Here is a 12,925-nt window from a genome sequence, read left to right on the forward strand (position 1 = left end):
TGCAGCCAGGTGCTGCCCAGGTCCAGAGTAGTTCTGCTTCACTTCCTCTTATTGAAAGAGGGGTAAGTAGACATTAATCATTAGTTAATAAGTTATATTATGGCTTAGAAAGAAAGAGTGGATTTCAAAAATTCCAAATCATGATGCTCAGATGTGAGATAATGGAACTAAAGAAAAGGAAAAAAACTGTCGTGGCACACAGGTGCTAGGCGCAGGTTTTGTTAGGGGTAGAACGTTGACCCTGGACAAAGGGAACACATACATATTGATCCCAAGCCAGTAACGTAGAAGTGATGATGTCTTTGCTGTGTGTCTGTACCTTGTATTGTTTAATTCTAAGTTGTAGTTCAAAAGATGACAAGACAACAACTTTGCATTCTGCACCTGAACTGTGTGTGCCTGATTGCTCACTGACTTCCTTGAACCTGCTCTGTGGGAAAATGTAACCACAGCGCCTCTGCTTTTGAGATGTATGTTTAACAACTGAGACTACTTAGCTGCAAAATACACTCAATTTTGAGTTGCTCTGTTTGTTACTTGCCGATCTCTGTTCACCAATGCTTCAAGACCTCCCAATCCCAAGGACCTATCCTCAACAGAGCCGCTTTGTACTGCACTGAGGTCCAAAGATGAATAATGGAATCTGGTCAGCTATTGTGAAGTCCACAGCTCCCCTAGGACCTGGGAACTTGAGCTTAGTTTCAACCTATGATTAAATGGAGGCTGTGTTGGTTGGTTGTGTGTTGCAGCTTGTCACAAGCTAGAGTCATCAGGCGTGGAGAAGCTCAGTTGAGAAAATGCCCCATTGAGATCCAGCTGTAAGGCATTTTCTCTGTTAGTGATCCTTGGGGGAAGGTCTATTGTGGGTGTTGCCCCCTTTGGGCTGGTGGTCCTGGCTTCTCAAAGAAGGCTGACTGAGCAAGCCAAGGAGAGCAAGAAACTAAGCAGCTTTCCTCCATGTCCTCTGCATCAGCTTCTGCCTCCAGTTTCCAGGCCTGCTTGACTTCCATGCCTGCTTGCCCCAGTGATAGAATACAATCTGGAAGTGTACCCTGAATAAACTTTTCTTACAACTTGCCTTTTAGTCATGTTTGTTTGCAGCAATAGTAACACTAGGGAAGACGTAGGCTGACAACAAAAAAGCAATACTTTTTTTTTTTGAGACATGGTTTCTCTGTGTAGCCTTGGCTGTCCTGGACTCGCTTTGTAGACCAGGCTGGCCTTGAACTCACAGCGATCTGCCTGCCTCTGCCTCCCGAGTGCTGGGACTAAAGGCGTGCGCCACCACGCCCAGCTAAAAAAGCAATACTTGAGACAGGCTTTCCCCTCCTTGTTCCCAACATTTGTAAACCACTGTCATCTTCAAATAAATAAAAGAACATACATTGGAGAAAAACCTTACAAATGTAATCAATGCGGTAAAGCCTTTTCACAGCACCCTTACCTACTAATGCAGAAAGAACATGTAGTGGAGCTGTGTGCATAGGAATAAGCGTTGTGGTAAAGTCTTTGCATGTAGCAGTAGTCTTGACAATATTGAGAAGAGGCCGTGCTGCAGAGAAAACGATAATTGTAGTCGGTGTGATAATATTTTGCACATCATGGTTTCTGTACACAACAGTAAAATCTTTAGTGTGCTCATACCTTTAATCCCAGCACTTGGGAGGCAGAATCAGGTAGGTCATTGTGAATTTGAGGCCACTCTGGACTACAAAATGAGTCTCCGATAGCCAAGGGTATACAGAGAAACCCTGTCTCGAAAAACCAAAAGCAGAAACAAACACAAAACCTTTAGTGTGCAATCAGTGTGTTAAAGTCTTTGCATATCACAGTTTTTTTGAGGACCTGAAAAGATTCCTACTTTCAGGAGTCTATGACTAGAACGTATTTGGTAAGATCTTCAGCGTACAGACTTTTATTGAGTTACATAGAATATTTATTTTGGAGAAAAGAATGGGACATGCATCAACAACGTAATCAATCAGCATGATGACCCTCTCTGTTATCTTTGGACTACAAACTCCTATGGACAGTGCCCGGTGAATTTAACAATAAGGTAACTCACTTAGCATTCACAGTTCCCATCAATTACCTAAAATAATGCATCCAGATGTAAAACTTTATGTTGTGTGTTAGTGCCTTTTCTGTTGCTGTGACCAAACATAATGTCTAAGGTAACTTATAAGTTGCCTTGTAAGGTTAATTTATAAGTTGAATTTGCATTGTGGTTCATGGGATATGGGATCATTATCAAAGCAGCAATGCAACAAGTGTGACACATCAGGGGTCCAAGCAGGAACAACTTTTATAAGAACTAAAAATTAGCATTATGATACAATCAGTTTTCTTTTAACTAGGTGTCTTTTTTCCTTAAGATGGATGCCATAGCTCAATCATGTTCATAGCTGCCTTATTTGGAATGCCAACCTGGATGTCTCTCTGTGGAAGTATGGATAAAGAAACTTGGCACATTTACACTATGGAATACTACTCAGCTATTAAAAACAAGGAAATCCTGAAATTTGTGGGCAAATGGATGGAACTAGAAATGATCATACTGAGTGAGTTAACTCAGATCCATAGAGACACACATGGTATATCCTCACTTAAAATTGGACACTACCCTCTGTTTCTCTCATAGACACTATGTCCAATGTGTACTGTGTCAAGATTCAAATGCTTATTTCTTTGCTTCCCTCCCCCAAACTAGTTGCAATCTTTGTTCTGAGAATGTACTGTCTTCAGGCTGTCTAAACTTTGTTCCCCAATTGTTCTCTCCCAATACCATTAACAGCTTAACAGCCAATCACTAAGCCGAGCAGGGGATAGGAATGGACTTCCTGGCAGCTCGGGAAGGAGAAGGAAGAGAGAGGACTTAGAGGATTCAGCCACAGCAGAGGTCCAGCAGCCTCCATGAGAAATGAGCAGCTGGAGCAGAGACCTCCATACAGTGCAAGTGTCTGGGGATTCACACTGGGAGGAAGCCAGATTAACAGAGTGTCAGGAGAAGATTAACACTGCTCGGTTCTCATGCAGTCAAGCTTACTAGACAAATATAGTAGGCCAGACTCAATTATTTGGGTGCTAGCCAGTTGAGTAGAGAAAGCACAACAAACAACAGACATTTTATATTTTATAATTTTTTATTTTTTTGCACACATTTCTATTTTATTATGGCAAAAGTGAAAGTAACACCTTCTCCCCAACTGCCCTCAAAAATAACTCAGTACATAAAAAGTCTGTTTCAGAATTTTAAAAGGGGGAGGGGAAAGCCTTTACGTGAGTTTTTAGATCCTATTTTTAAAGAGTGGGGGGAAAACTGAGAAACAAACCCACAATTGCCCACACAGTGCAGTTGCCATCTTCCCTCTAGAGATCATGGCCAAGGCTCCTGAGTCCAGTTACGCGTGCGGATTTGCTCAGCTGTTTAGCTGGTGTCCATCCTTGCCTTCTACGCATCCAGCTGTACATCCAGCTCCTCAGCAGAAAGATGTTGCTTTGAGTTCCCGCACATGCCTCTACCTCCTCCCTGGCTGCCTCCACGGGTTCCTCTCCTCAGCTGCTGCATAGATGGCTCAGGTTCACATTAATGATGTCCATTTCGTCGGCCATCCCGCGAACACACACATTTTTAGAACAGTCACTAACATCTCTCTCTGTCTATGCCTCTCTGTCTGTCGCTCTGTCTCTGTCTCTGTCTCGTCTCTGTCTCTCTCTCTCTCTGTCTCTCTCTCTCTCTCTCTCTCTCTCTCTCTCTCTCTGTGTGTGTATGTGAGTGTGTCTATCAGCCTCTTTGTTTTTGTCTCATGATATAAGCTCCCAGCTGCTAATCCAGCCATATGTCTGCCTGTTTCCATGTTCACCTTCAGGATGGTCATGGCCTCATCTTCTGACAGTGTACACAGTCCCCCAGTTAAATGCTTTCATCAACCTCAGGATGACAGGGACCTGTTCGGCTTGGCCACAAAAGGCAGACATTTTCCAGGACGACCCAAGAGCAGCGGCCAGGGTTAGGCTCATGAGTGCTGTCTCCTCCCACCCAGGGCCCACACCTGGCCTAGGTAGTCTAGGCCAGAAAGAGCCATTCTCTCCCTGCTAGAGTCCCAGCACAAACAGCACTGATTGGTTGGAGGGCAGGAGCATGGTTTCTAGGGAATGTATCATTGTGGCCGCTAGGGGGCAGCAGGAGCCAAGAGGCAGCCCAGAAAGAGCCCAGGTGCCTGGAAACCTGGGAAGCAGAGGATGCTGAGTAGGCTCCTTAGACAGTAACTCCACTGTGCTGAAGCAGGTGCTTCTGAGCATTAACACCCTCGCTGCCCTTCTAAACTGCTGAGCGAATTCGCAAGGTAACTGACATCCATCCATTTGGACGACAGTCCAGGGCTGCATCCCTTCCTTTTAGCAGGCAGGATGGGAGGCAACTGTGGCCTGCATGGCAGGATACCAGCACTGGCTGGAGTCTGAGCAGAGGCCAAAGGGAGATTCCTTTTGTTCTCCAAGGAGGACTGGCAGAAAGAAATTGTCCATTGAAAGCAAGTTCGAAGCAGCTGGAGAAGGGTCACACTGAGCACATTCAAAAATGAGAAGAAGATCGTAGCCAAGAAGCAAAGTCAAGTCGAAGGTAAGGACGGGAGCAGCTGCTTGGGCCTTTTGAGTGTTGGCTTGTTGCTGTGCTCCAGGAGCGCAGTGTGTAACTAGAAATATTTGAAATGTAAATGTCTATCAAAGGTTGTTAATTTTAACGATGGATACTCATAACCACAGTGGCATATGTATATATGCACATATATATTTGTAATTTTCAAAATATGAAGTTTAACAATGCAAAGGTTGTAGGATAATGGTAAAGTGTTTGTCTGGAAGGGACAGGAATGTAGTTTCCATCTCTAGCACTGGGAATAATTAGTATATATTCCTATGACTTTCAGTGTTTACTTAATTTCATCATATCAATAACTAATTAATACCAGCAGCCATTATTTCATTAGTATACCAAATGTTCTCTGATATGGAGTGTTGCAGGACATGGAAGCACCACAGGGAACTTCCACTTTTCCTAGAAATGTGAGCTGTTTGTAGTTTTGCAATCCTGAGTAGCCATACCATAGCAACGCTCCACGTGTCTGTCACACTTGGGGTTTTTATGCTTCTACCAGGGGAGCGTGAGAACACAACACACTACATGCAACAGTCACAGGAATCGACCAATGTGTTAGTTAAGGGACCATCTAGATTGTTCCAAGAAAAAGAAAAACGCTGGACATGGTGGTGCATACATGAAATTTCACAACTGAGGAGAGAGGAAGACAGAACTCTGATTTGAAGCCAGCCTGCACTACATAGTAAGTTGCAGGACAGCCAGGGCTACATAGAGCGAGACTATACATACATACCTACATATATGTATGTCTGTGTTTACACATATCTAAGTACAAATGTGAATAACAGTAATAGTAGTAGTAGCAGTAATATTAAACTGTGACATGAAATATAGAGCCTTCTTTTGCATTGTCATTGTCATTTTGAGACAGTCTCAGTGTAGCTCAGGATAGCCTAGATCTCTCTTAGTAGCTCAGGCTGCTTTGGACTCACAACAGTCTCCCACCTTAGGCTCCTGAATGGCTGAGATTAGAACTGTGCTCTCACCATTCCTCAGGAGAAGTCTCTTCCTTGCTCATGTAAATGTGGAGGTGTGTTGTCCCCCTGCTAGGATCCCTTTGCTTCATTCATTTATTCAGGCTCCTTCCACTTTGCAGTACTACCAGAGTCTAGAGCTGTGACAAGACTTCCCGTCTGAAACCGAGTCTTGAATGTGTTTGTATTCTGGCTTGCCCAAGGGAAGAGCAGATACAAGCTGTTGAAATCCAAGCACTCAGAGGACCCAGACATTCCACTGATGTAACTGGTAAGAAACTGATGAGTCCCATGGTCACAGCTTGCTACAAAGGACTCTGGGAAATGTAGTTCCCCTCATAGCTAGCCATGCAGGTACCTAAGCATACCCCAGTGATGGCAAGGAGACAGGAACTTAAGTGCCTTCCTGTCAGTTGCCATGAAAACCTTTTTTGGAGAGGGGGTCTTCTAGTGAAATGATATTTTTTCTTAATATATGTGCCTCTGATGCTACTGAGAGAAAACTTTGCACATGCTCACAGGCTACTTGTTTCAATAGCAAAAGTACTTACTCGTGATTTTGCCTCTTAATGATTTGTGAGTTTCCATTTTCCTGTGTTGTTGATGTTAGTATGGTGTCTGCTCCACCACAGACATAATTCTTTCTGTCTATACCTTGAGTTTTGACATTTGAAAATACTACAGTGAAGGAGAGATAAACCTGTGTTTTAGGATCCCAAGTGCAGGATTGGAAGGGTCTTGTGAGAGAACAGGTGAGGTTAATCCACTAGAAGACCAACCACCTCATGCGGGAGCTTGATTGTTGCCGGCTGAAAAGATCCTGTGACCAGACTCTGGGAGGAGATAGATAAATGAGCCCAGAACTGGAGGCGGGGCTTTTTGGAGAAATGGGATAGTTTTGGCTGTTCATCGCTGCAGTTCAAGACGCTCCTAGAAAGAACCGCTCGAGGGAAGGCTTTGGGGCTCTGGCTCCTGCTGAGGTTCCGGGTTCTGGTTACTCTAGGTTTCAGCAGAAGAAATCCTGCAGATTGTGCCAGGAGAATCATTCCTCGGAACTGATATTCTTACGGTTTTGTTATTGTGTCCATTAATCCTCATTTCCTATTGTTTTGGTTAGTCGGGTTATAAGTGACATATGCTTGGTCACTAAGTTGTTAATAAAATATATTGGTTAAGAAAATTGAGCATACACTACTGACTGATAAACTGAATTTATTTTGATTTGTTCAAGTGTGCCCATTATTTTTATTTAACTTGTGGTTGTTGAGGTAGGGTCTTACTATGTGGCCCTGGCTGGCCTGGTATTTGCTATATAGACCAGTAGTATCAAGACCCCATATCATGACTTCTCACAACCAGGTACGAAAACTAGGAAGGTGGAGTTGGGCAGATGGCTCAGAGGTTAAGGAGCAGTGTCTGCTTTTCCAAACGTCCTGAGTTCAGTTCCCAGCAACAACATACTGACTCACAACCATCTGTAATGAGATGTGGTGCCCTCTTCTGGCCTGCAGGAGTACATGCAGGCAGAACACTGTGTACATAATAAATAAATAAATAAATAAATAAATAAATAAATAAATAAATATTTTAATAAATAAATAAATAAAGGCTTCCTCTTTGATATCATATTTTGCCATTTGTTAGTCTATTGATATTTTGCTTGGATTCAGAAAATGATACCCAGAGCCCCACATTATGGCCAATTTGGATTCGGTTCATCTCTCTTGCCCAAAGTACAGAGAAAGGCCTTTTGACTGAGAGATGAGCCTTCCCAGGTGTAATAGTGATGGAATCCCATGACCCAGGCAAGACTGACTTACCAGAAAGAGACTGATAGGCTGTCCTCTCAGACCCCCATCAGATGGTCATCTGGTCTTCTAGGGATATCACAAGACACTTTGTCCACATTTAGAAGAAAATATTTGTTCACCTCTGTATTCCTTTCTCCATGTGTCTCATAGCTTGTGGTTACTTTCCAATATCCCAATTTATAACTCTTTCTTGTTACTGTAAATGGTTTTGTTTATCCTACCCTTTGAGGGGGTTTTGACAGAGTTTCTCTGTGTAACAACTATGGCTGTCCAGGAACTAGCTCTGTAGACCAGGCTGGCCTTGAACTCACACAGATACTCCTGCCTCTGCCTCCCAAGTGGTGAGATTAAAGGCATGTGCCACCACTGCAGGCTTACCCACTATTTCTTGAAGGCGCAAACTCTTCGTAGACTTTCCATGCTGGGTTTTTTTTTCTCCTGACACATTAATAAATTCTGTTACAAGCACTGGGTTTTATGCAGTCTTGGCAAGAATTACATATAGCCCCAATAACCAAAATAAAAATTTCAAAATATTGTACTTTTAATGCTGAGTGCACAGAATGTTTTGTGTGAAGAAGATTCCAATATTATTTTTAAAAATATTTGAAAAATAGAGATGGACCCATTTTATAACAGCATCACTTTAAAAAACTAACCTGACCTCTTTCTGACAGAGGGCTAATATCCCCTAATATCCAAATTATATATAAAGAATTTAAGAAATTAAAAACTACCAAGTCAAACAATACAATTAAAACTGGGGTACAGAACTAAACAAAGAGTTCCCAACAAAGGAATATTGAATGGACAAGAAACAGTTAAAGAAATGCTCAATGTCCCTAGTCATCATGGAAATGCAAATCAAGCAACTTTGAGATTCCATCTTACAATGGCTAAGATCAAAAACTCAAGTGACATCACATGCTGGCAAGGATGTGAAGAAAGGGCAACACACCTCCTATGCTGGTGGGATTACAAACTTGTATAACTACTTTGATAATCAATCTTGTCTTTTCTCAGAAAATTGGGAATAGTGCTACCTCAAGACCCATCTATAGGACTCCTGGGCGTATGCCCAAATGATTCTCCAACCACACAACAAGGACATTTGCTCAATTATGTTGATAGCAGTTTTATTTGTAATATCCAGAATCTGGAAACAACCTAGATGTCCCTCAACTGAAGAATGGATAAAGAAACTGTGGTATATTTACACACTGGAATATTATTCACCTATCAACCTCAAGGAAATCTTGAAATATCTGTCGTCATAATTGATCCTGATAGCTTCTACCAGCTTAGCCAGAGCACCATTGTCTTCCGTGTTATCTTGTGTGAAGGCAACAGTGGTGCAAGTCTTCCTGTGGACCAGCCGCCCCAGCCTGTCCTTTCCCTTGATGATGCAGTAGGGGACCCCCATCTTTTGACATAGGGCAGGCAGGAAGACCACGAGCTCATTGGGGTCTACATCATGGGCAATCACCACCAGCTGAGCCTTCTTGTTCTCCACCAAGGTAGTGACCTTATTGACCCCTGCTCGAAGGACAGGTGGTCTCTTAGTCGGGACGTCCCTTTTCCCAGCGGTTTTCTTCTCCGCTCGCGCCAGCAGCCTTATGTTCTTCTCCTGCTTTGTGTCTGGCCTGTACTTGTGCGCGAGCTTAAGCAGCTGGGTAGCTGTCTGCCGGTCCAGGGCCTGGGTGAACTGATTAATGGCGGGAGGTACCTTGAGCCGCTTGTAGAGGATGGCCCTCTGCCGCTGCAGTCTGATGTAGCGGGGCCATTTGATGAAGCGAGTGAGATCTCTTTTGGGCTGGATGTCCTGCCCGATGCCGAAGTTCTTGGGCCGCTTTTCAAACAGAGGGTTGACCACCTTCTTGGCTTCCTGTTTCTTCACCGCGGCGGGGGCCGTGGCCACCTTCTTCCCCTTGGCTTTCTTTCCCTTGGGCATCTTGCTGGGCTGGAGGAGGGAGCACATCTGTGTTTTTGTGTCTCTTCAAAAGACAGTTTCCATACTGTCCTGCTAGGATGAGGGAAAATGCCTTCCTGTTGTCACTGCATGATTACCTGAGCATCTGGTGCACTTGATTTTGAAGTGCTCATGGCTGTTTCCAAATGTGTGAGCAAATGTCTGGATGGGATGGATTTCCAGACTGCATTTATTGTTCCTGGGGAGTTTTAGTTATACACAGCAATCTCTGCTCCTCACACACCTAATGCATAAATAATTATGCACCATTCTATATTTAGGCCAGCATTTTCTTTGAGTTTCGGTTGTCCATGAGGGAATGTACAGAGAGTGCTGTGTGCAGACACACACTAGTTCCTCTCATGGTCTCTGTGGCCATTCATCTTCTGGAAGTCTCTGCCATCCTGCCCTCAGCAGGAGCTATGTTCAGGTATGGTAGGACCGTCTACAGGAAGGAAACCGAGCCAGGTTTATGTATGTTTCGTGGAGTCTGGTACCTCAGAGCACAGCCTCGGGAATTGGACTGCTAGAGTCAGACTCCCAGCTCAGCCACTGTGCAGCAGTTTAACTTCGGGTAACGTCCCTTCTCTGATCTTGTCTCATTTCCCTTGCCATTCAAATGATGACAATAACACCTACTGTACAGTATTGTTGTGAGAAATAGAGTGTTAACCATCACACTGGCTCAGTACACACAGTATAAGACTGGTTTACACAGCTAATGAACTCTGGTCCTGGAGGCAACTGTTGTATAGTGCTCTGTGAGAGAGGAACTCAGGGAGAGGACTAAGTGTATCCTGTATCCTGGATGGGATCCCGGAGCAGGAATAAACTAAGGGACTACAGAGAAGAGCTGGATTCTTCTTAGGTCACCAGATGAGGTGGAGTGAGGGGCCTCAGCTGAGAAAGGGAGTTCATTCCTCATAGCCCCAGCTTAGAATTGGATGTCCATTGAAGACCAGATTTCAACCTTAACCAGCAGAGCCCTACAGCTCTGAGGTTACATTCTTACTAACCTGAGACCAGCATCACCTATCCCCAGCACAAGGCTGAAAGGCTGGAGTCAGTAAGGGCATCCAGGGACAGATGAGCTCCGGTTCCCAACCTGTGCACTCCAGGAAGGAGAGTCCTTGAGCATCAGGTCTCTGCTTGGTTGCCTGCCTATTCTTTGGTACTCAGTTAACCATTGAAAGATGAAAGATAAATCTCTTATAAAAAATGGAGGGAGCTGGCCACTAGCCTGCTTCTACCTGAAGCTCCCATGCAGGAAGAAGCAGGAGCCACCAGTGAGGAGAGAAAGCCAGCTGAGGGATGAAGACAGAGGCAAGAGACACAGCAATTGCTGGACTGTGGAGGCCAGGCCAGTCCCACTCAGGACACATTGACTTGGGCCTCCACTGCTCTTCAGAGATGTAGTGTTTGTCTTGAGGTTTTTATCTGGAAGAGGCATTGTCCTCTGCCTTCACTTTAGTCCAGGCAAATAAGATGATGGTGTGAAGCCTGGAGCCACAAATGGACTAAGAAATGGATTGACTATGATGTTGTTGTTTCCTCCTCCTCCTCCTCTTCCTCCTCCTCCTCCTTCTCCTCCCTCCTTCTTCTGTTTTAAAAGTTCCTGTAGTCTCTCCCACAAGGAAACTCAGTATTCCACAATGTTCACTATTTGAACCTTGATACCTGGCTCAGGAAATAAAAGTATGATTTTCTTTAAAGCACTGTCTTTCTGTATTTTTGTCTGTTTGCTTATTTGAGACACAGTCTCACATTGTAACCTGGTCTCAAAGGTGAAGCAGCCCTTGGACTCCTGATCCACCTCCTGACTGGCGGTTTCAGAGTTCTTATCTTACCCAGACAGTGCACAGAGTATGGGGTGGGGGTGGGGAGCTCAGTTTAGCAGCCCCTACTTCATGAATGACAGAGAAACAGAGCATTAGTGCAGGAGGGAGAGGGTGGTGACATGAGAGCCTGTGTCTATAGCTGCCTCGCATCTCCCACCCTGATTCCTGGAACTTGACCAGTGTACCTCCCCGTGTCTCACAGCTTAAATCCACTTTTTGGTGTGTTTTTTTTGTTTTGTTTTATAGACAGAGTTTCTCTGTGTAACAGCTCTGGCTGTCCTGGAACTCACTCTGTAGCCCAAGCTGGCCTTGAACTCACATAGATCTTGCTTCTGCCTTGCAAGTGCTGGTATTAAAGGCTTGTGCCACCACTGCCCAGCCCTTAAATCCACTTTCTACATATGTAGATTCATTATATCAGGTCTGTTCATGAAGAGAACCTTCATAATACAGCTGTGTTTTTGTTTTGGTGTGTGCTGGAGATACATATGCCTACCTATACACGTATTGTAGGAAAATTTTATTTTTATGGAATTGTTAAAATATTTTCTGGACCTCTGTGGTGGTATTCTTTTCCTTCCTCTATTGCAATTAGTCATAGTATTGGTCTTCTCATAAGATGGCAGAGTCCCATGTTGTTTTACACCAGGAAACTTAGGTTGGATCTGCTCTTATTTTTAATGATGTATCCAGTTTTTTCTATTGAATCATTGATTCCAAAGATTCTCCCTTTCATATACAATCTGTGAGGGTCTCCTGCCACTGTAGTTCACGTTGTAATCCTAAGACTTTCATTTCCAGGATTCCCCAATTTTTCAGTTTTCTTTTTTGTTTCTAATTCCATTTTAAGATTTTGAGTGTTTTATGTCTTCATTCAAACATTGTTTAGTGTATCTTGGCTTTATTCAAGGTGTTTATTGTGTTTCTCCAGTTGTTTGATTGTGTTTTCCTGGATCTCTTCAAGGAATGTATTAATATCCTTTAAGGACCTCTATGAAGGTTTTTTTCCTTTTTTTTTCTTTCTTTCTTTTTTTTTTTTTTTTTTGAGACAGGGTTTCTCTGTGTAGCCTTGGCTGTCCTGGACTCCCTTTGTAGACCAGGCTGGCCTTGAACTCACAGCGATCCACCTGCCTCTGACTCCTGAGTGCTGGGATTAAAGGCCTGTGCCACCACGCCCGGCCTGAAGGTTTTTTTCTTGTGCCTTCAGCTATGTTGGGATATTCAGGACCTGCTGTGATAGGATACTTGTCCTTGTTGGAGACACAGCTCCTGGCTATTATTGATAATGCTCCTATGCTGGTATCTAGGTATGTTGGTTTGACATGATTATTGGTGTGGGTGTTGATTTCTGGGTTTGTCTTGTAGTTGTGGGAGTACTGTTTCCGGGTTTGTGTTTGCTCCCTGGATATTCTGAGAGTGTCTTGGCTGAGTATTGGACTTTTTACTGTCCTGCTTGGCTGCTGTGTTCATGGAGAATACTTGCTATTTTTAGAGGCTGGGAAAAAGGCGATCACGGAGAAATGGCTTTAGGGATCCACAGGAGGTGTGGATGGGATAGGCGAGAAGAAGCTGCCTCTGTAGTCCAGACCAGTGCTTGGGGCAATTGTGAAGATCAAGGTCTGTGCTGAGGAGATAAGGTTGTAGATCTGTTGACAGCCAACCTGGGCTTTGGG

General features: G+C 43.9%; 2 protein-coding genes across 2 annotated transcripts in view; one reads left to right on the top strand and one right to left on the bottom strand.

The window, feature by feature from the left end:
• LOC311583058 (uncharacterized protein) overlaps positions 1-12,925 on the top strand; it is a gene marked incomplete at its 5' end in the record, with an annotated part of 149,935 nt that overhangs the window by 47,286 nt on the left and 89,724 nt on the right. The window lies entirely within an intron of this gene.
• On the bottom strand, positions 8,661-9,604 carry LOC311582588 (large ribosomal subunit protein eL8-like). Its single transcript, XM_084755785.1, has one exon. It carries the CDS (start codon positions 9,421-9,423, stop codon positions 8,674-8,676), a length of 750 nt encoding a protein of 249 aa, XP_084611911.1. The 5' UTR covers positions 9,424-9,604; the 3' UTR covers positions 8,661-8,673.

Source organism: Acomys minous (assembly GCF_964271855.1).
Source record: "Acomys minous genome assembly, chromosome: 14".
NCBI lineage: Eukaryota > Metazoa > Chordata > Mammalia > Rodentia > Muridae > Acomys > Acomys minous.

Bases quoted from the DNA above. Each gene is read 5' to 3' on its own strand.
- LOC311582588 (XM_084755785.1), bottom strand. From the start codon at position 9,423: ATGTGCTCCCTCCTCCAGCCCAGCAAGATGCCCAAGGGAAAGAAAGCC.